This window comes from Pseudophryne corroboree, chromosome 1 (genome assembly GCF_028390025.1).
Source record: "Pseudophryne corroboree isolate aPseCor3 chromosome 1, aPseCor3.hap2, whole genome shotgun sequence".
Lineage (NCBI taxonomy): Eukaryota > Metazoa > Chordata > Amphibia > Anura > Myobatrachidae > Pseudophryne > Pseudophryne corroboree.
The window spans coordinates 165,429,171-165,453,367 of NC_086444.1; the positions used below are offsets into that span (position 1 = coordinate 165,429,171).

The 24,197-nt window shown below is 45.9% G+C and overlaps 1 protein-coding gene across 1 annotated transcript in view; it reads right to left on the minus strand.

Moving 5' to 3' along the window:
* The window catches only part of ARHGEF28 (Rho guanine nucleotide exchange factor 28), a 418,990-nt gene that overhangs the window by 244,315 nt on the left and 150,478 nt on the right, over positions 1-24,197 (minus strand). Inside the window, exons 6-7 of the mRNA XM_063963865.1 lie at positions 21,591-21,771; positions 17,630-17,699 (exon numbers count right to left, since the gene is read on the minus strand). Coding sequence (XP_063819935.1) covers positions 17,630-17,699; positions 21,591-21,771 — 251 coding nt within the window. The remainder of the gene's footprint in view (positions 1-17,629; positions 17,700-21,590; positions 21,772-24,197) is intronic.

The window sequence follows — 24,197 nt, forward strand, 5'->3', positions numbered from 1 at the left end:
GAGTCGTTCGCTCGGAAATAATCTTCGCATCGCAGCGTTTTTCTGCTTAGTACGCATGCGCAATGTTCGCACTGCGACTGCGCCAAGTAATTTTGCTATGAAGATAGTATTTTTACTCACGGCTTTTTCTTCGCTCCGGCGATCGTAGTGTGATTGACAGGAAATGGGTGTTACTGGGCGGAAACACGGCGTTTTATAGGCGTGTGGATAAAAACGCTACCGTTTCCGGAAAAAACGCGGGAGTGGCTGGAGAAACGGGGGAGTGTCTGTGCGAACGCTGGGTGTGTTTGTGACGTCAAACCAGGAACGACAAGCACTGAACTGATCGCAGATGCCGAGTAAGTCTGAAGCTACTCTGAAACTGCTAAGTAGTTTGTAATCGCAATATTGCGAATACATCGTTCGCAATTTTAAGAAGCTAAGATTCACTCCCAGTAGGCGGCGGCTTAGCGTGTGTAACTCTGCTAAAATCGCCTTGCGAGCGAACAACTCGGAATGAGGGCCATGGTTTTGCCCAACTGCTAACAAATTTGCTGCTGCAACAACTCTGAATTACCCCCTTTGTATGTTCCAAAATTGATCCCTTTTTATACTACAAATGGAAGGAGAAAAGCTTATTCATCATAGTTATGTACAAGACTGATGTATTGCTTGCTGGGCAGTAGAGAAAGATTGTCAAAGTAAAATTGCTGCAAAGTGACAGGTTCAAACTAAAAGACTTTGGGCCTGAGCACCAATTATTTAGTCTTTGCATGAATTCTGGGACTACTGTTGACCAACAAGGATACATTGAGGCAATACATTTAGTATGACAGATGCTAAACCTGCCAGCACACCAACTGACAAAAGTACAAAAATGACAAAAGTTTTGTGTCCAACCTCAGAGGCAGAAAATAAAGGAGATGAGCAGAATTCCTTATCAAAGTGTCATTGGACTAAAATGCAATGCAATTGTTAGAACACTTCCAGATATTACAAATGCTTATACAAATATTATAATCCAAAATAATAAAAAATCCAGATATTACAAATGCTTATACAAATATTACAAATGTTACAATTTGCAAACAACCCTGGAAGGGAAGATTGGACTGCCGTAAAAATATTGTTAGAAACCCAATGGTTACTAGCTCCTTACAATTAAGTTTACAAAAGCGAAAAATTTGGAGTTAGAGGACTTGTGCGATGCCAGTTGGGGATAAGCTGAAGACAAGAGGCATTCCTGCTCAGGATAACTGTTTGAATGAATGAGCACATCCATCAGCTGGTCCAGGAGAACGCAGCCTACTTTGGCCTTTTCTACTGCCGAAGCAGAGTATGTGGCAGTACTCACAGGATCAGCTAAAGAGGCTGTGGCTGAAGAAGACTTTGTATTAACTGGGTCTTCGCTATTCAAATGACACTGTGAGCACTGTATATGACAAAGAAGGAGCAACGGATTTGTCTTCCAGCACCCAACCAGGGCTGTTTCTATACAAATTGGCTCCCAGTGTGGCCTCGCAGGAAAAGACTACCTTACACCCCATTTTTTGACCCTGCATCAACAGACCTCGGCCACCACAAGAAAGTAAAAAATAAAAAAAATCACCATATCAAGCCCCACGAAGTAATACCCCTTGCACCATATTATGCCACACACCACAATTCCCATGATACATTATGCCCTACAGTAAGGCATCTAATTACTTTTACATTACCTGCTCCTTGCCAGGAGTTTCCTGGGTTCCATGCTCGTTGACAGGGGTGTAATGCACATTGCCAGGGGTTTCATGTACAGGGTGTCATGCTCATTGCCAGGTGTGTAATGCTCATTACCAGGGGTTTCATGCTCTGAGTGTTATGCTCATTGCCAAAGGTTTTTATGCTCTGGGTGTCATGCTTCTTGCCAAGGGTGTAATGCTAGTTGCCAGGGTTTTCAGTCTGGGAGTCTAGCTCCTCGCCAGGGGTGTAATGCTTGTTGGCGCCAGCAGCACTGCTATTACCGGCTCCCCCTCCTCCCGCCCATTATACTCCGCTCGCTGGGTGGAGTTTCGTAAATGATGCGGTTGTGTTATGACGTCATTATGCAAAAGTGCCATTTTGCAAAACTCCGCCCCCTGAGCGGAGTACTATGTACGGGAGGAGGGGGAGCAGGTAATAGGAGTCAGTAGGTGTTGCGGCGGGGCTCTCCCGCCGGTAGCAACGGCACTGCACCAAACACTTTGGCCAGTCTAATCACACGGCCATAAGACACTATTTGATAAAAGAGCTGATGAGTTAACTAATGGTCTAATGTCACACATGTGCTCAATGCTCTAGTACCAAAATGCAGTCTGGAGTGCATTTTGAAATGTTGATGTTTTGTTATTTTTGTGTCATCTGGAGGTTCGGTTACAGAAATGTCTTATTGTCATGTAACCAGAGACAGCCTTGAAGAAGGGGGTTGTTGAGGAGTGCCTCTGCTCTGTCTCTGCTGTGTCAGGCTCCCCATAGTAACGGAGGTGTGCTGCTCAAAACATGAACCAGTAACTGGAGGAATCTTAACACTGTCATCAGCTGTCCCTCGCTATTCATTATAGTGGACTCCCTTCCTCTTCTGGCTCCATAGAAGCCTATTAGCTTTAATGATAAACATACACTCAGTCTCATAGCTCCTCAGACTTCCCTGTTGGCCATTTGTGGCACTATAATAAAATACAAATACAAACGTACGAGAACGAACCTCTGAATGTGGAAGACTGTGATAAATATTAAAAACACACAATGCTCCTATACTGTAAATGTCTATTTTATTTATACCATACCGATGTAGCCATTCTGGAACTCTGAGATAATAAATATGTAGGCACATGACAAAAATGGGATGTAGTTAATGTTATGGGTCACATTACCCACCCCTACATCCTACCCCCTCACAATCCCGACAGTTGGCATGCCGACCAGCAGGGACTATTCCCACACACCCATATAGAGTGGGAATATAACCCGTGACAACCGCAGGTCTCCACCGAGCCCGCAAGGGGCCTGCTATGCTCGCCGAAACACCCCTTTCCCCGCCTGCATCCTGCAGCCAGGATTCCGGTGTCTGGATGCTGACCGCCAGGATCACAAACGCAGACAAGGCGTTACACACCCAAAAAAAATTACTTGCACAAACAAAGGGAGCTGAGGGCAATAACCACAAGACCTAACAATGTACGAAGCATTGAGGCTTTTAAGATCTATATAAAAGTAAAGGTTGTAACAGCAAATTAAAGTTTAAGGCCTGTCCAACCTGCGGACCTCCAGCTGCTGTGAAACTACAATTCCCAGCATGCCATGCCACAGTTTTGCTGTCAGGAAATGCTAAAACCGTGGCAGGGCATGCTGGGATGTGTAGTTTCACAACAGCTGGAGGGCCGCAGGTTGGTAGAAGGCCTTCAAAGTATAAAAATTCCATGGAAGTTTAGCAGCAAATCTGAGGGACATAACTTTCTAGAGCAAAAACTACATTTAAAAAAAGGGACTGTGATTTATCTCTGTTTTTTAAATGATGTATTTCTTGAAAAAATTAAAACCGATCGAAATAATACATTTTCAATAAGGTACAAAGCGTTCCATACTCTAAAGATGCTTTTTTCCAAGAGCATTAATGATTCAATAGTTTATTTCATAACGCACACATATATTTTCTTTTCTCCAGTTCCTACTATGCCTTACAGAAGTCTTCCCTCAAACCATGTTATTTGTGCAGAACCATTTTCAATGGGAAAAGAACTTGCCAATATGAATAATAATAAGATTTTAAACCTACCGGTAAATCTTTTTCTCGTAGTCCGTAGAGGATGCTGCGACTCCGTAAGGACCATGGGGATAGACGGGCTCCGCAGGAGACATGGGCACTTTAAGAAAGACTTTAACTCTGGGTGTGCACTGGCTCCTCCCTCTATGCCCCTCCTCCAGACCTCAGTTAGAGAAACTGTGCCCAGAGAAGACGGACAGTACAAGGAAAGGATTTTTGTAGTCCAAGGGCAAGATTCATACCAGCCACACCAATCACACCGTATAACTTGTGATATACTATCTAGTTAACAGTATGAAGAACAACATATCATAGGCCCAAAACCGATGAAACTATAACATAACCCTTATGTAAGCAATAACTATATACAAGTCATGCAGAAGTAGTCCGCACCTGGGACGGGCGCCCAGCATCCTCTACGGACTACGAGAAAAATATTTAACGGTAGCTTTAAAATCTTATTTTCTCTAACGTCCTAGAGGATGCTGGGACTCCGTAAGGACCGTGGGGATTATACCAAAGCTCCCAAACGGACGGGAGAGTGCGGATGACTCTGCAGCACCAATTGAGCAAACAGGAGGTCCTCCTCAGCCAGGGTATCAAACTTATAGAACTTTGCAAAGGTGTTTGACCCCGACCAAGTAGCAGCTCGGCACAGCTGTAGTGCCGAGACCCCTCGGGCAGCCGCCCAAGACGAGCCCACCTTCCTAGTGGAATGGGCCTTAACCGATTTCGGTAACGGCAATCCTGCCGTAAAATGCGCCTGCTGAATCGTGTTACAGATCCAGCGAGCAATAGTCTGCTTTGAAGCAGGGCCGCCAACCTTGTTGGCTGCATACAGGACAAATAGTGCTTCTGTTTTTCTGATCCTAGCCGTTCTGGCCACGTAAATTTTCAAAGCCCTGACCACATCAAGGAACTCGGAATCCTCCAAGTCACGTGTAGCCACAGGCACGACAATAGGTTGGTTCATATGAAAGGATGAGACCACCTTAGGTAGGAATTGAGAACGGGTCCGCAATTCCGCTCTATCCATATGGAAAACCAGATAGGGGCTTTTATGTGATAAAGCCGCCAATTCCAAAACTCGCCTAGCCGAAGCCAAGGCTAACAACATGACCACCTTCCAAGTGATATATTTCAACTCCACTGTTTTAAGTGGTTTAAACCAATGTGACTTAAGAAAACTTAACACCACGTTAAGGTCCCAAGGCGCCACCGGAGGTACAAAAGGAGGCTGAATATGCAGTACTCCCTTCACAAAAGTCTGTACTTCAGGTAAAGAGGCCAATTCCTTTTGAAAGAAAATGGATAAGGCCGAAATCTGAACCTTAATGGAGCCTAATTTTAGGCCCAAATTCACTCCAGTTTGTAGGAAGTGAAGAAAACGGCCTAGATGGAATTCTTCCGTAGGAGCATTCCTGGCCTCACACCAAGAAACATATTTTCGCCATATTCGGTGATAATGTTTAGACATCACGTCCTTCCTAGCTTTTATTAGCGTAGGAATGACCTCATCCGGAATACCTTTTTCCGCTAGGATCCGGCGTTCAACCGCCATGCCGTCAAACGCAGCTGCGGTAAGTCTTGGAACAGACAGGGACCTTGTTGTAACAGGTCCTGCCTAGAGGAAGAGGCCACTGATGTTCTGTGAGCATTTCTTGCAGATCCGGATACCAGGTCCTTCGTGGCCAATCTGGAACAATGAGAATTGTTCTCACTCCTCTTTTTCTTATTATCCTCAACACCTTGGGTATGAGAGGAAGAGGAGGAAACACATATACCGACTGGAACACCCACGGTGTCACTAGGGCGTCCACAGCTACCGCCTGAGGGTCTCTTGACCTGGCGCAATACCTTTGTAGCTTTTTGTTGAGACAGAATGCTATCATGTCTATTTAGGGTAGTCCCCACCGACTTGCAATCTGTGCGAAGACTTCCTGATGAAGTCCCCACTCTCCCGGATGCAGATCGTGTCTGCTGAGGAAGTCTGCTTCCCAGTTGTCCACTCCCGGAATGAACACTGCTGACAGAGCGCTTACATGATTCTCCGCCCAGCGAAGAATTCTGGTGGCTTCCGCCATTGCCACTCTGCTCCTTGTGCCGCCTTGGCGGTTTACATGAGCTACTGCGGTGATGTTGTCTGACTGGATCAGAACTGGTCGATTGCGAAGTAAGATCTCCGCCTGACGTACGGCGTTGTATATGGCCCTTAGTTCCAGGATGTTGATGTGAAGACAAGTCTCTTGACTTGACCAAAGGACTTGGAAATTTCTTCCCTGTGTGACTGATCCCCAACCTCGGAGGCTCGCGTCCGTGGTCCCCAGGATCCAGTCCTGAATGCCGAACCTGCGGCCCTCTAGAAGGGGAGCACTGTTTAGCCACCACAGGAGAGATACTCTGGCCCTGGGGGACAGGGTGATCCGCTGATGCAATTGCAGATGCGACCCGGACCATTTGTCCAATAGGTCCCATTGGAAGGTCCTTGCATGGAATCTGCCGTATGGAATGGCTTCGTATGTTGCCACCATCTTCTGGCTGACACTTGTTTTGGTTTCAACAGGTTCATGACTAGAGTCATGAGTTCCTGCACTTTTTCCGTCGGAAGAAAAACCCTTTTCTGGTCTGTGTCCAGAATCATGCCCAAGAAGGGCAGACGAGTTGTAGGATTCAGCTGCGACTTTGGAATATTGAGAATCCAGCCGTGTCGCTGTAACACATTCAGTGAAAGTGATAAGCTGTTCAGCAACTTCTCCCGTGATCTCGCTTTTATGAGGAGATCGTCCAAGTACGGGATAATCGTGACACCCTGCTTGCGCAGGAGCACCATCATTTCCGTCACTACCTTGGTGAAAATTCTCGGGGCCGTGGAAAGCCCAAACGGCAACGTCTGAAATTGGTAATGACAATCCTGTACCGCAAATCTCAGGTACGCCTGATGAGGAGGATATATGGGGACATGCAGGTATGCATCCTTTATGTCCAGAGATACCAAAAAACAAAAAATCTCCCCCTTCTAGGCTGGCGATGACCGCCCTGAGCGATTCCATCTTGAACTTGAACCGTTTTAAAGTAAAGGTTCAGGGATTTTAAATTTAAAATGGGTCTGACCGACCGTCCGGTTTTGGAACCACAAACAGAGTTGAGTAGTACCCCTGCCCTCTTCGAAGCAGGGGAACCTCTACCACCACTTGTTGAAGACACAATTTGTGAATAGCATGTAACACTATCTCCCTTTCCAGGGGTTGTTTCGGTAGAGCCGATTTGAAAAACCGGCGAGGAGGCACTTCTTCGAATTCCAGCTTGTAACCCTGGGAAACTATTTCTATTGCCCATGGATCCACCTGCGAGTGGACCTAGACGTGGCTGAACAGTCGAAGACATGCCCCCACAGGAGCTGACTCCCTCAGGGAAGCCCCAGCGTCATGCGGTGGATTTTGCAGAGGCCGGTGAGGACTTCTGTTCCTGGGAACTAGCTGTGTTATGCAGCTTTTTCCCTCTGGCAAGAAAGGACGATCCACGTGCTCTCTTGCTTTTATTGGAACGAAAGGACTGCATTTGATAATGAGGCGCTTTCTTAGATTGTGAGGGAATATATGGCAAAAAAAATTATTTACCTGCCGTAGCCGTGGAGACGAGGTTCGAGAGTCCCTCCCCAAACAATTCCTCACCCTTGTAAGGCAACAACTCCATATGTCTCTTGGAGTCGGCATCACCAGTCCACTGTCGGGTCCATAAGACACGCCTAGCAGAAATAGACATAGCGTTTATTCTGGAACCCAGTAAACTAATGTCTCTTTGAGCATCCCTCATATACAAGACCGCATCTTTTATATGCCCTAGGGTCAATAAAATGGTATCCTTATCAAGAGTCTCAATATCCGTTGATAAGGAATCTGTCCATGCTGCTACAACACTACAAACCCAGGCTGACGCAATAGCCGGTCTGAGTAACGTACCAGAATGTGTGTAAATGGACTTCAGGGTAACCTCCTGCTTGCGGTCAGCAGGATCCTTGAGGGTAGCCGTATCTTGGGATGGAAGCGCTATCTTTTTTGATAAGCGCGTCAAGGCCTTGTCCACCCTAGGGGAGGATTCCCACCGTATGTGTCCTGCGACGGGAAAGGATACGCTGTTAGGATCCTTTGGGGAATCTGCGTTTTTTGTCTGGAGTTTCCCACGCTTTTTCACATACTTCGTTCAGCTCATGTGAGGAGGGAAAGGAGACCTCAGGTTTCTTTCCTTTATACATGTGTACCCTCGTGTCAGGGACAGGGGGTTCCTCAGTGATATGCAACACATCTTTTATTGCGATAATCATATATCGAATACCTTTAGCCACCTTTGGCTGTAATTTTGTATCATCGTAATCGACACTGGAGTCTGAATCCGTGTCGGTATCTGTGTCAACTATTTGGGATAGTGGGCGCTTCTGAGACCCCGAAGGTCCCGGCGACATAGGGACAGGCATGGGTTGACTCCCTGACTGTGCCCCAGCTTCGGCTTTGTCTAGCCTTTTGTGCAATAAATTAACATTTGCACTTAAAACATTCCACATATCCATCCAGTCCAGCGTCGGCACCGCAGACGGAGACCTAACATTAATAAACTCCCCCTCCTCCTTAGGTGAGCCCTCAACCTCAAACATGTCGACACACACGTACCGAAACACCACACATACACAGGGAAGCTCTTTTCTGAAGACAGGTTCCCCACCAGGCCCTTTGGAGAGACAGAGAGAGAGTATGCCAGCACACACCCCAGCGCTATATGACCCAGGAATAACAGTAAATTAATGTTTACCCAGCAGCGCTGTTTTATGTATCTGCGCCAATTATGTGCACCCCCCTCTACTTTAAAACCCTCTGTCACCGTGTGTCAAGCAGGGGAGAGTCCAGGGAGCTTCCTCTCAGCGGTGCTGTGGAGAAAAATGGCGCTGGTGAGTGCTGAGGGAGAAGCCCCGCCCCCTCGGCGGCGGGCTTCTGTCCCGCACAATTTTTTCAATACATGGCGGGGGCTCTTTTTATACATGTACAGTGCCCAGCTGTACATGTATATATACATCTGTGCCATAAGAGAGGTTTATATTGCTGCTCAGGGCGCCCCCCCCTGCGCCCTGCACCCTTACAGCGACCGGAGTGTGTGAGGTGAAGGGGAGCAATGGCGCACAGCTGCAGTGCTGTGCGTTACCTCAGTGAAGATTCAAGTGTCTTCTGCCGCCTCAGATGGGTCTTTTCCTCACATACTCACCCGGCTTCTTTCTTCCGGCTCTGCGAGGAGGACGGCGGCGCGGCTCTGGGACGGACGGCGAGGGTGAGACCTGCGTACCGATCCCTCTGGAGCTAATGGTGTCCAGTAGCCTAAGAAACAGAGCCCTGAACTCAGAGAAGTGGGTCTGTTTCTCTCTCCTCAGTCCCTCGATGCAGGGAGTCTGTTGCCAGCAGACTCCCTGAAAATAAAAAACCTAACAAAAATGCTTTCTTACAGGAAACTCAGGAGAGCTCCTGAAATGCACCCAGTCTCCACTGGGCACAGTATCAAACTGAGGTCTGGAGGAGAGGCATAAAGGGAGGAGCCAGTGCACACCCAGAGTCAAAGTCTTTCTTAAAGTGCCCATGTCTCCTGCGGAGCCCGTCTATCCCCATGGTCCTTATGGAGTCCCAGCATCCTCTAGGACGTTAGAGAAATAAGTGATGGATAAGCAATATGGCTTTGTACGTCCCAAGTTATACGATAGGTTTACTTTTAGTTCTCATAGCTTAATTTTTGCTTTCCTGCAAGAAATTTCCTCTGACTTTATTTGACAAAGGTCACATTGACATTCAAACATTTCAATCTAGTCATGGCAAGGCAAGGACATCTTGTTCTGCATATATAAGATAAGCATACTTAAGAAAAAAAAAAGAAAACTTAATTTACATTTCTACCCCAGCAAGAAATCGCACCGGTTTGGAAAATACTCCCCTCAGCTTTTGCCTGCACTCATACAGTTCTCTAGGTATGAGGACAGTTGAGTGATGGTTCTAATGGTGGGTACACACTGATAGATATATCTGACGATCAATTGATCGGCAGATATATCTATGGACGGATTAGGCAGTGTGCTGTGCATACACACTGCTCGATCCGTCGGGGACTGGATGTCAGGTACACACGCCCGCCCAGTTCAGCTGTCAATCACTGCCGGCTGCCGCAGCATGTGTACGGGTGGTCGGCCGACCGCCCGTACACACACAGCGATGCGCCAATATAGCGGTAGATATATTGGCAGTCGGCTGTGCTGCGGGGCCGACGCGATATGTCTGAACGACGGAGTTCACAGACTTATTGCCCGTACACACTGGCCGACGGACTTGCAATATATCGGCCATTCAATAGAACGGTCGATATATCAGCCTGTGTGTAAGGGCCTTAGCAGTAGAAATTCTGTGATGTTTGGATGGTTCTAGAGTTCTTAGAGTCTGAGGAGACTATTCAATTATAGTAGCATGGCACCTGATCTCATCACACAGACCATAAAGATGCCAATATGGGCCCAAATAGTCTTTGGTTTGCTGGTCCATGCAAGTTGACTGTCCAGGCAAATAATAACTGCTAGATTTAGATTGGCAATTAGTTTCAAGGAAAAAACAATGCAGCTTTGCTTTAAATCTAGTGGTTATACTGTCGGAATGGCGCCAACACTAGCAAATCTGAGCCTATTTGGGCCACTCTATTTGTTTTTCAAATTAGGCAGGTTGGTCTGCCCACTATTTTATGCCCTATAATAAATGTTTTAAAATCTAACACGTTTAATGCTTTGGTGGCTTTGCTAAGATCTCCAAATAAAGCAGACATAAAACTTGACTTAGCTACTGACACTTGAATTGCTCCATTTAGTGGCCACCGGCGAGCAAAATACTTGAATTCCCCCCCACCCCCAACCCATAGAGTTGAGGAGCAGCATTGGCCTTTTATTATATAGGATATTAAAGTAGGAACAGGCAAACACAAAATCCACAGACACTTATAATAAGAATTTACTTACCGATAATTCTATTTCTCGTAGTCCGTAGTGGATGCTGGGGACTCCGTCAGGACCATGGGGAATAGCGGCTCCGCAGGAGACAGGGCACAAAAGTAAAAGCTTTAGGATCAGGTGGTGTGCACTGGCTCCTCCCCCTATGACCCTCCTCCAAGCCTCAGTTAGGATACTGTGCCCGGACGAGCGTACACAATAAGGAAGGATTTTGAATCCCGGGTAAGACTCATACCAGCCACACCAATCACACTGTACAACCTGTGATCTGAACCCAGTTAACAGCATGATAACAGCGGAGCCTCTGAAAAGATGGCTCACAACAATAATAACCCGATTTTTGTAACAATAACTATGTACAAGTATTGCAGACAATCCGCACTTGGGATGGGCGCCCAGCATCCACTACGGACTACGAGAAATAGAATTATCGGTAAGTAAATTCTTATTTTCTCTGACGTCCTAAGTGGATGCTGGGGACTCCGTCAGGACCATGGGGATTATACCAAAGCTCCCAAACGGGCGGGAGAGTGCGGATGACTCTGCAGCACCGAGTGAGAGAACTCCAGGTCCTCCTCAGCCAGGGTGTGCCCCTGACCAAGTAGCAGCTCGGCAAAGTTGTAAAGCCGAGACCCCTCGGGCAGCCGCCCAAGATGAGCCCACCTTCCTTGTGGAATGGGCATTTACATATTTTGGCTGTGGCAGGCCTGCCACAGAATGTGCAAGCTGAATTGTACTACACATCCAACTAGCAATCGTCTGCTTAGAAGCAAGAGCACCCAGTTTGTTGGGTGCATACAGGATAACAGCAATTCAGTTTTTCTGACTCCAGCCGTCCTGGAAACCTATATTTTCAGGGCCCTGACAACATCTAGCAACTTGGAGTCCTCCAAGTCCCTAGTAGCCGCAGGTACCACAATAAGCTGGTTCAGGTGAAACGCTGACACCACCTTAGGGAGAAACTGGGGACGAGTCCGCAGCTCTGCCCTGTCCGAATGGACAATCAGATATGGGCTTTTGTGAGACAAAGCCGCCAATTCTGACACTCGCCTGGCCGAGGCCAGGGCCAACATCATGGTCACTTTCCATGTGAGATATTTCAAATCCACAGATTTGAGCGGTTTAAACCAATGTGATTTGAGGAATCCCAGAACTACGTTGAGATCCCACAGTGCCACTGGAGGCACAAAAGGGGGTTGTATATGCAGTACTCCCTTGACAAACTTCTGGACTTCAGGAACTGAAGCCAATTCTTTCTGGAAGAAAATCGACAGGGCCGAAATTTGAACCTTAATGGACCCCAATTTGAGGCCCATAGACACTCCTGTTTGCAGGAAATGCAGGAATCGACCGAGTTGAAATTTCTTCATGGGGCCTTCCTGGCCTCACACCACGCAACATATTTTCGCCACATGTGGTGATAATGTTGTGCGGTCACCTCCTTCCTGGCTTTGACCAGGGTAGGAATGACCTCTTCCGGAATGCCTTTTTCCCTTAGGATCCGGCGTTCAACCGCCATGCCGTCAAACGCAGCCGCGGTAAGTCTTGGAACAGACATGGTACTTGCTGAAGCAAGTCCCTTCTTAGCGGCAGAGGCCATGAGTCCTCTGTGAGCATCTCTTGAAGTTCCGGGTACCAAGTCCTTCTTGGCCAATCCGGAGCCACGAGTATAGTTCTTACTCCTCTACGTCTTATAATTCTCAGTACCTTAGGTATGAGAAGCAGAGGAGGGAACACATACACCGACTGGTACACCCACGGTGTTACCAGAACGTCCACAGCTATTGCCTGAGGGTCTCTTGACCTGGCGCAATACCTGTCCAGTTTTTTGTTCAGGCGGGACGCCATCATGTCCACCTTTGGTCTTTCCCAACGGTTCACAATCATGTGGAAGACTTCCCGATGAAGTCCCCACTCTCCCGGGTGGAGGTCGTGCTGAGGAAGTCTGCTTCCCAGTTGTCCACTCCCGGAATGAACACTGCTGACAGTGCTATCACATGATTTTCCGCCCAGCGAAGAATCCTTGCAGTTTCTGCCATTGCCCTCCTGCTTCTTGTGCCGCCCTGTCTGTTTACGTGGGCGACTGCCGTGATGTTGTCCCACTGGATCAATACCGGCTGACCTTGAAGCAGAGGTCTTGCTAAGCTTAGAGCATTGTAAATTGCTCTTAGCTCCAGTATATTTATGTGGAGAGAAGTCTCCAGACTTGATCACACTCCCTGGAAATTTTTTCCTTGTGTGACTGCTCCCCAGCCGTTCAGGCTGGCATCCGTGGTCACCAGGACCCAGTCCTGAATGCCAAATCTGTGGCCCTTTAGTAGATGAGCACTCTGCAGCCACCACAGAAGAGACACCCTTGTCCTTGGAGACAGGGTTATCCGCTGATGCATCTGAAGATGCGATCCGGACCATTTTTCCAGCAGATCCCACTGAAAAGTTCTTGCGTGAAATCTGCCGAATGGAATCGCTTCGTAAGAAGCCACCATTTTTCCCAGGACCCTTGTGCAATGATGCACTGACACTTTTCCTGGTTTTAGGAGGTTCCTGACTAGCTCGGATAACTCCCTGGCTTTCTCCTCCGGGAGAAACACCTTTTTCTGGACTGTGTCCAGAATCATCCCTAGGAACAGCAGACGTGTCGTCGGAGACAGCTGCGATTTTGGAATATTTAGAATCCACCCGTGCTGTCGTAGAACTACTTGAGATAGTGCTACTCCGACCTCCAACTGTTCTCTGGACCTTGCCCTTATCAGGAGATCGTCCAAGTAAGGGATAATTAAGACGCCTTTTCTTTGAAGAAGAATCATCATTTCGGCCATTACCTTGGTAAAGACCCGGGGTGCCGTGGACAATCCAAACGGCAGCGTCTGAAACTGATAGTGACAGTTTTGTACCACGAACCTGAGGTACCCTTGGTGAGAAGGGCAAATTGGGACATGGAGGTAAGCATCCTTGATGTCCAGGGACACCATATAGTCCCCTTCTTCCTGGTTCGCTATCACTGCTCCGAGTGACTACATCTTGATTTGAACCTTTGTATGTAAATGTTCAAATATTTCAGATTTAGAATAGGTCTCACCGAGCCGTCTGGCTTCAGTACCACAATATAGTGTGGAATAATACCACTTTCCTTGTTGTAGGAGGGGTACTTTGATTATCACCTGCTGGGAATACAGCTTGTGAATTGTTTCCAATACTGCCTCCCTGTCGGAGGGAGACGTTGGTAAAGCAGACTTCAGGAACCTGCGAGGGGGAGACGTCTCGAATTTCCAATCTGTACCCCTGGGATACTACTTGCAGGATCCAGGGGTCCACTTGCGAGTGAGCCCACTGCGCGCTGAAACTCTTGAGACGACCCCCCACCGCACCTGAGTCCGCTTGTACGGCCCCAGCGTCATGCTGAGGACTTGGCAAAAGCGGTGGAGGGCTTCTGTTCCTGGGAATGGGCTGCCTGCTGCAGTCTTCTTCCCTTTCCTCTATCCCTGGGCAGATATGACTGGCCTTTTGCCTGCTTGCCCTTATGGGGACGAAAGGACTGAGGCTGAAAAGACGGTGTCTTTTTCTGCTGAGATGTGACTTGGGGTAAAAAAGGTGGATTTTTCAGCTGTTGCCGTGGCCACCAGGTCCGATAGACCGACCCCAAATAACTCCTCCCCTTTATACGGCAATACTTCCATGTGCCGTTTGGAATCTGCATCACCTGACCACTGTCGTGTCCATAAACATCTTCTGGCAGATATGGACATCGCACTTACTCTTGATGCCAGAGTGCAAATATCCCTCTGTGCATCTCGCATATATAGAAATGCATCCTTTAAATGCTCTATAGTCAATAAAATACTGTCCCTGTCAAGGGTATCAATATTTTCAGTCAGGGAATCCGACCAAGCCACCCCAGCGCTGCACATCCAGGCTGAGGCGATCGCTGGTCGCAATATAACACCAGTATGTGTGTATATACTTTTTAGGATATTTTCCAGCCTCCTATCAGCTGGCTCCTTGAGGGCGGCCGTATCTGGAGACGGTAACGCCACTTGTTTTTATAAGCGTGTGAGCGCCTTATCCACCCTAAGGGGTGTTTCCCAACGCGCCCTTCTGGCGGGAAAGGGTAGAACGCCAATAATTTTCTATCGGGGGAAACCCACGCATCATCACACACTTCATTTAATTTATCCGATTCAGGAAAAACTACAGGTAGTTTTTTCACACCCCACATAATACCCTCTTTTGTGGTACTTGTAGTATCAGAAATATGTAACACCTCCTTCATTGCCCTTAACATGTAACGTGTGGCCCAAATGGAAAATACGTTTGTTTCTTCACCGTCGACACTGGAGTCAGTGTCCGTGTCTGTGTCTGTGTCGACCGACTGAGGTAAATGGGTGTTTTAAAGCCCCTGACGGTGTTTGAGACGCCTGGACAGGTACTAATTGGTTTGCCGGCCGTCTCATGTCGTCAACCGACCTTGCAGCGTGTTGACATTATCACGTAATTCCCTAAATAAGCCATCCATTCCGGTGTCGACTCCCTAGAGAGTGACATCACCACTACAGGCAATTGCTCCGCCTCCTCACCAACATCGTCCTCATACATGTCGACACACACGTACCGACACAGCACACACACGGGGAATGCTCTGATAGAGGACAGGACCCCACTAGCCCTTTGGGGAGACAGAGGGAGAGTTTGCCAGCACACACCAAAACGCTATATTATACAGGGACAACCTTATATAAGTGTTTTCCCTTATAGCATCTTAATATATAATAATATCGCCAAATAAGTGCCCCCCCTCTCTGTTTTAACCCTGTTTCTGTAGTGCAGTGCAGGGGAGAGCCTGGGAGCCTTCCTAGCAGCGGAGCTGTGTAGGAAAATGGCGCTGTGTGCTGAGGAGAATAGGCCCCGCCCCCTTTTCGGCAGGCTTCTTCTCCCGTTTTTCTGACAACCTGGCAGGGGTTAAATACATCCATATAGCCCCAGGGGCTATATGTGATGTATTTTTAGCCAGCATAGGTACTTTCATTGCTGCCCAGGGCGCCCCCCCAAGCGCCCTGCACCCTCAGTGACCGTTGGTGTGAAGTGTGCTGAGAGCAATGGCGCACAGCTGCAGTGCTGTGCGCTACCTCATGAAGACTGAGAAGTCTTCAGCCGCCGATTTCTGGACCTCTTCTCTCTTCAGCATCTGCAAGGGGGTCGGCGGCGCGGCTCCGGTGACCCATCCAGGCTGTACCTGTGATCGTCCCTCTGGAGCTAGTGTCCAGTAGCCTAAGAAGCCAATCCATCCTGCACGCAGGTGAGTTCACTTCTTCTCCCCTAAGTCCCTCGTTGCAGTGAGCCTGTTGCCAGCAGGACTCACTGAAAATAAAAAACCTAACAAAACTTTTACTCTAAGCAGCTCTTTAGGAGAGCCACCTAGATTGCACCCTTCTCGGCCGGGCACAAAAACCTAACTGAGGCTTGGAGGAGGGTCATAGGGGGAGGAGCCAGTGCACACCACCTGATCCTAAAGCTTTTACTTTTGTGCCCTGTCTCCTGCGGAGCCGCTATTCCCCATGGTCCTGACGGAGTCCCCAGCATCCACTTAGGACGTCAGAGAAAAAAACAAGTAGCACATTTACAGATTCTAAAATAACTATCATGACCAAATTAAATAGATTATTATTTGGTGTAACCCCAGGCCACTTGGTGGCTGCAAGACAATTTAACTAGGTCTCTTAATTATTCAAAATATTACAATTAAGTCAGGAGAAAACTGGGGCCAATAAAACACCCATTGTAGCTGGGAATACAGCGGACAAGGAACAATAGTTGTGCAGAGGAGGCGGCATGCCAAGAGAAGCAATTCTTATGACATTTCATATTAATTAATTCAACTATTATAAAGCATAGTAAAAAGTAAAAGCTAATAACACTCCTGCTAGTATACAAGTATACAATATATGTTAGAAATTCAGCAACTGGTCTTCAATGAAACAAAGCGCTAAACCACGTAACATACAGGGTGGATGCTCTAATAAATATGAGAGTTTATCCTTCTAAAACTATACACCAGGAGATGAAAAGTGGACTTCAAAGACATTATATAGAAAAAAAAAATAGTCACTATAGAAGTGTGCAACTCATACCCTCTATATGCAGTATAAAGGTCTTAGACATTTTACCCCAACTAGTTGGGTACATTGCCTCCTCAAGGGAGGCGTGGGGTGGGCCGCCTCCACAAGGGAGGCGTGGGGTGGGCCGCCTCCACAAGGGAGGCGTGGGGTGGGCCGCCTCCACAAGGGAGGCGTGGGGTGGGCCGCCTCCACAAGGGAGGCGTGGGGTGGGCCGCCTCCACAAGGGAGGCGTGGGGTGGGCCGCCTCCACAAGGGAAGCCTGGAGTTTTTTTCTGAACATTGCAGCGAGTTAAACAAACACTGATTTACTTTATTTTCACTAAACCAATATTGAACTCATTAATTCACATCTAGCTCATTGTTAAAAAGCGGAGAACAAAATTGAAAGGGACAATAACAAAATTTTGTATATAACATTTTAAGGTTTCTCCATTTCACATGTGCGGTTTCATTTGGTTGTGCAAAGTATTAAAACAAATTAATAATAATTCTCTATATAATCATTTTATAGCTGCAAAATGTGGTCTTGTTGTGAAAGCATAAACATTCCTGGTCAGAAAGGGGTAAAAAGGCACTTAACACCGTAGCATCTTCTCCCGGAGCATCTTAATACATTTTCTTTTACTAATTTATGACACTATCAGCAAGAATTCTCATAAACTCAGGCAGATACTGTAAGTATTACAAAGTGCTACATAACCGTGGAAGACCATGGAGATCTTCTGTAGATCATCTTACCTCCTCCTGGGCTCATTCCATCTAGTGACATCTGCTTCTTGTCAGTCCTACAGTGCATGGAGTTTACAATCTGAAAGATACAGATTACTGCAAATTAGGGACATTTACATTTTTATTATAGTAAATTCCAAAATGAGTGTAAATGATTGATTGGATACAGCAATGATTACAGCATTCTGCCATATTCCCACAAAACTCGGTCCCACTGCCGATCTAACGCCAATAATCCGCATCTTGGCTGCAATGATCAGTAATGCGGACGTAAACCGAAGATAATGAATTGAAGGCAATGTCAACATATATCTTTCTCTGCTCTCAGCTTATACTGTATATTACCATATTGCCCATTCAGAAAGATCATCAAAATCAATTTCCAGCAAACATGTGGTTTTGGTACTTGCCATTACTAATTAGGGATTGCAGCATGACAAAGTACAGAGTGTTATGGCCCGGAACCATCGGCTCCACAATTACAAGTTATTTTTATACCCAAAATGTTTAAATTGTTAATTTAATAAATAGACCAAGAGCAACTGTACATTTGCTCCCAGAATAACTGAAATATAATTGGCTTAAACAGACCATTAATACCAGGCACTTATAACCGAAAAGGAAATATATCTTCCAGTCGAATCATTTTCTTTCATCATATTACTATTTTTATTTTGTTTCAAGAGATTTATTGCTATATCTTCTTGAGAGGCTGTTACAGATGGGGGTAGTGCAAGGTCCCAGCAACAGCCTCTAACCTCTCCCATCCGAAGACATGAGGACTGTTATATGGAGTTGCATCTCCCAGGGCTCTGGTGGTTCTGCAATACAGAACCAAATGCATAATGGCAAGGATTGAGAAGGAGAACCAATCACAAGCCACCGTATCTTTTTTATCATGACCCTGGGGGAGGTTTATCAGAACTTGGAGAGAGATAAAGTACCAACCAATCAGCTCCTGTCATTTCAAACACAGCCTGTAACATGATTGAATGGTTAGCACTTTATCTCTCTCCACTCTCTTAGAATGTTCATAAATAACCCCCCTTCACAAGAAGAGGAATAGACTAAGGTAGGAAGAGACAAACACAGAGTAACTGCCATGACTGGATAGGAGGAAAGGGGGTTCCTGCATTACCTTTAATTTAGAACAAGCCCCAAAGCACATTCATGTTTAAATGTAACAAATCTCTAATGTACTGTTCTACAAAAACACACTAACTTATATTGTATCGCTACAACCATCATTTTAGCAATAATTTCTCTTTCCATCAAATACTGATGGTTCTTCCTACACGCTATAATCCTACCTCGTGTTTTTCCTAAAAGGGACTAATCAGGTTCGGCATACCATTCTTTGTGTAACTTCCTCTAAAAACAGGTATGCCCTTCATTACCCAGTAAACAGGAAGTCAATGTTGCTAGCATGTGCTGCACTTGAGCAAAGGTTAGCTTTGACCCATGTTCATTTCAATCAAGGAAAATGTATTACAAACTATTAAATATCCATAGACATAGATGTAGCGGAGAATGTATTGAATTATTTAATTCTGCACACAGACCACAGTAAAAGTCAATCATAAAAAAAGTGTACCCACTACTGCACAACCAGACGTTGCAGCAAATTCTACATCTCTTCTGTTTGTTATTTAACCTGTGTTGAGTGCCACAATGTGTAACCTAAGTGGCCTCTCTAGCACGAACCTTCTCTAGCACTTTCACTGGATAAAATGTAAAACACTTAGGGGAATAACCAATTAGCCGTGTAATTTTTTTTTATTGATGTTTTTTTTTTGGGGGGGGGGGGGGGGCTATACAACTAGCCACATTTTTTAAGGACGAAAAAAAATTTCTGTGCAAAAAACATAAAATAGGATCCACGGAAATTTGCAAACCTGTTTGTTTTCGCCTTCTTATCGCAGATTTGGTTTTGCCTTCCTGAGGCAGGTGAAGGAAAATCCCTGATAAGTAGCGGCATTGGGGCTAATTGGATAACCCTGGGCGAGATAATTAACCGCTGTAATTTACTGCGGCTTCTAGGATACCGCCTTTAAGGGTATATTTACTAATGGTCAATTTTCTATTTTTTAATCAATCTAAATCAATGTTGCATTTCAGGGGCTAAGACACATATTTACTAACATTTAAAAACCAATATAAAAAATCAAATTAGTAAATGTGTGTTTCAGCCCTGAAACACAACATCGATTTGATTGATTTAAAATAGATTAAAATGGACCTGCAGCAAATATACCTCTTACAGTGGGGTGAGATTTGTCAAGTTTTCTTGGAGGTGCTGCCCATAGCAACCAAACAGATTCTAGATATCATTTTATAGAGTGTGCTAGAATCTGGTTGATATCGGCGACACTTCCACTTGACATCTTTAGACTGTTTGTTAAATTCCCCTTGGTTTATAATCGTGCAATTAATGAAGTACAAGAACACACCATGGTGGATTTCACAAGTGCAAATGAGAAACAGTGCAAACAACCAAAACAGACATTTAATGCTAGTAAAGATTTCCCAAAAAAATATGAACATACAATCTAGGTCTTTTTCTTAACATGTATTGCTGACAGCAGTGGTTCCCAAACTCGCTCTTTAAGGCACCATAACAGTCCAAGTTTTAAGGATATCCATGGTTGAGCACAGATTGTTAAATCAAAATGACTGAGAACTAGTTAAGTCACCAGTGCTCAAGCATGGCTATCATTAAAATCGACTGTTAGGGTGCCTTGAGGACAGAGTTGGGAACCTGTGGCTTACAGCCTCTCTGTATAATGAAGGCAAGGAAATGTGTACATGCCAGTATTGAAAAATAATTTCTAGGGCAACTTTGCTGCATGGCACATACTGTACATGTAAGCATATTAGTTATGCATGCTGCTACCTACATAGGCAGCTCCTATGGGACTACAGCCTTCATCATACAATGGTCACTGGACATAGATGTAGTATTTTCTGCTCTAATAATAGGAAATTCAAAGTGCAGATAATAACAATCTGTCGGGAATAGAATCTCATTCATGTACAGAGTAGTAAACTATACTGTGCACTTGGGCAATATGGAAAATCAGGGATATTTCGAAGTTCAATGTAAAGCCTAGGACAATGTGATGGACAACTGGTAGCTATGAACACGGGTGATATCTCGGGATGGCAGTTTTGTTTGGAAATGAGATTCAGACCAGCTGATTTTGGTCAGTAAGGGATCAATACAAATATTGTGGTACAAGTGTCTCTCGTGTTACTCAATAGGGGTCATTCCGACCCGATTGCTCGCTGGAGTTTGTTGCAGCGCTGCGATCGGGTCGGAGCTGCGCATGCACCGGCGCCGCAGTGTGCCGGCGCTTGGCAGCCGTCGTTGCCTAGCGATCGCCTCTGAGGCAGAGGCGGTCGCTGGGCGGGAGGGGGCTGGACGGAGGCGTTAAGCCACCGTTTAGGGGGAACGGTCCGGCCAACGAAGGCGTGGCTGGACCGTTGGGGGGGGGGGGGGGGGGGGGCAGACCGCGGCGGCTGCGTGACGAGTAGCTCCTGGCCAGTACGCTAAAGCTGCGCTGGTCGGGAGCTACTCTTGAAGTGCAAAGGCATCGCCGCTGTGCGATGCCTTTGCACTTCTGCGGGGGGCAGCACTGACACGCGGGGCGGATTAGCCCTGTGCTGAGCATCCCCCCGCATGTCAGTGTGAATGATCGTAGCTGTGCTAAATGTAGCACAGCTACGATCAACTCGGAATGACCCCCAATGTGAACAATATTGCTACAGTATATTGCAACACATTCAAAGACTTCAGACTTAAGCAAACTATGCCCCAGTATGTTCTGAATGTATTTAGCTACCAATCCAGGCAATAGTGAACCAAACGGCATAAAAAGAAATAAGGAATATAAATGGTGACATCAACTGTACATGTATTATTTCTGCGACAGTGACTGACGGTACAGAACTATCAGTCACCACATCTTACCTTCTCAAAGAAGTTGGTATCGCACAAACATTTTCTGAAGAGTTCTATTTCCGATTCCACCGAGTCTCCAGAAGTCTGATACTGGGTTAATATCAATACCCCATTGGAACGACAGAACCGTAGATAGGAATCAGGATTGATTGCGGCTGTGCAGAAGTCAAGGGGAGGCAGTTCCTGAAAACTGGAGATGATGGAGTTAAAATAAAAATAAAATGCATCTATACCGTGGTAACCAGAAAGCCAGTCCTCTATATTCCGCTCCCCAGTGTGTCCACAAGCAGCTACACAGGAGAATGGAATTCCTCAGTATGCTGCTTCGATGATGCTGTATAATGAGATAAACACTGCTCATTATGTCTGTGTAATGCAATTGGAATAAAACTAAATTAGTCCATGGCTTCTCATCTACGAACCGGTTCATGGAAGTTCTCCTACAGACCAGCTTACTGGAAGGGAGAAGGTCTGTATGACGGTGAAAAACAGACAGAGCCTCCAGGGAGCTCTGCATTGTGTAAGTTATAAACAAATGAGACTTTCATAACAAAATGTACCAGTAGTTGTACAGACGTGCTGGTTTCATCGTAATGGCAGCATGCAACATGTGTGACAGAAATGTCATTGGCACAGAGAGTCTGTGAGTACACTGTGAAATACCAGGCAGCATGGAAAGGAATTCTAGTATATTGGAGACTTTCTGGCCTGACTAAAACATAAATAGTTCAGACACCGACGGAGCAGATCTTGGTTCCAAATCCAAAGTCATAATCAAAAAAATGTTTAGAGGTATGCACGCAAGCCCAGGCTGGTGTTCAGTCACTATTACAAAAAAACATTAGGATTTATAAAGCGTCTTTGGAGATATTTGTAATGCCTAACTAATGTACCTAGTCCAATACAGTCTACCTTTGATCAAGTAATAACGGTTTAATGGGAATATTCCAGCCACATTACGGCATCACCGCATACAGTAATGAAAGGTCTCGGCATGCATTAACCACTCAGCTGGCATCTTGCAAAGGTTATTACGTGCTAACAACTTACAGCTGTGTTACTTTTTTATAGGACTGTACTACAATGTACTGGGCACAGTGTAATGTATGGTACTGCAATTTCAGAAAAATTACATTATTACAGCTTATGCAGTTTAAAAGGACACAGAGACCACGTTTATGCTGGTACAGCACCTTTATGCAGGGGAAGTAGCCATGCTTGTGGACTGAATCCAATAATCATGTGAATGCAGACTATGAATTTACTATGACCCAGTGGTATCACAGGAGCATTTCTACAAACAGTGCTGACATTCCCTGATAAGTACCGGTTTTGGTGTGACCTCATACGAATTGGCACGTTTGGGTAAATGTAGGTGGGATTTGGATCAGATATTTGCCCAAAATGATCAATCAAATATCAGGCAGATATGCTGTGTGGAGGCACAATAGGTGCACTGTAATAAATAACAGGCATTTTTTTTTTTTTTTTAAATCATTCTTGGTTCAAATGTTTGATAACTGCAAGTGGCGAGAACGATACAGACATGAAAACACCTAAAGGGGGTAAATGTAATCGCCAGTGACTAGCAGGCAGCAGCGACATCCCGCCTATGTTTTAAAGTGGCAATATTTTAAAAGGCAAACCCAACTTTAATTTACCTTTTAAATTAATGCCCACTTAAAAACATCAGCCAGAAATCACTGGGACCTCGCAGATGCCTGAAAGTCACAGGATATTATATTTACCGCAATGACTAAAAGTGCAGAAACTTAATTACAAAGCAAAACATGAAAATGTCCCTAATATATTCCCAGTAAACTCCCAAATCACGAGAGTTTCCGTAACAGAAAAACCATACGCTTTTATTTGCACAAGGTCAGTGATAAACTAAACCCATCCTCAGCCGAATAAACGGGTGGTCTTCTGTTTGCCGGCGGTCGGGCTCCCGGCGCTCAGTATACCGGCGCCGGGAGCCCGACAGCCGGAATACCGACAATTATTTTCCCTCGTGGGGGTCCACGACCCCCATAGAGGGAGAATAAAATAGTGTGGCGCGCGTAGCGCGCCACCGTGCCCGTAGCGTGGCGAGCGCAGCGAGCCCGCAAGGGGCTCATTTGCGCTCGCCAAGCTGTCGGTAAGCCGGCGGTCGGGCTCCCGGCGCCGGGATGCTGGTCGCCGGGAGCCCGACCGCCGGCCAGCCGTAGTGAACCCGAATAAACAGTTTGTTTTCTGGATAACAAAATGCAATGTAGAAGTGATTCTGCTCTTACCATAAGTTTATCATACATGGGGACATGTATGATAAACTTACTTTAGTTTATCACATACAGTGCCACACAGCCATTAACATGCAACCAAGTAATCCTGGAACACAAAGTTACTGCTTGTTAACCATTTAAAACGGTCTTTTTTTTTGTTTGTTTTTTGAAGATTGAAAATATACACACACATTTCTGAATTAATTCCAGCATTTACACGCTAGAACACACGCACTAACACTGAAAATCATTTTATTGTAAACTGCAACCAAAAATAAAATAAACTGCATAAGTGAGTGCAACAAATCTGCACCTGCGTCACTTACCTCAATTACCTTGGGGCCTAATTCAGACC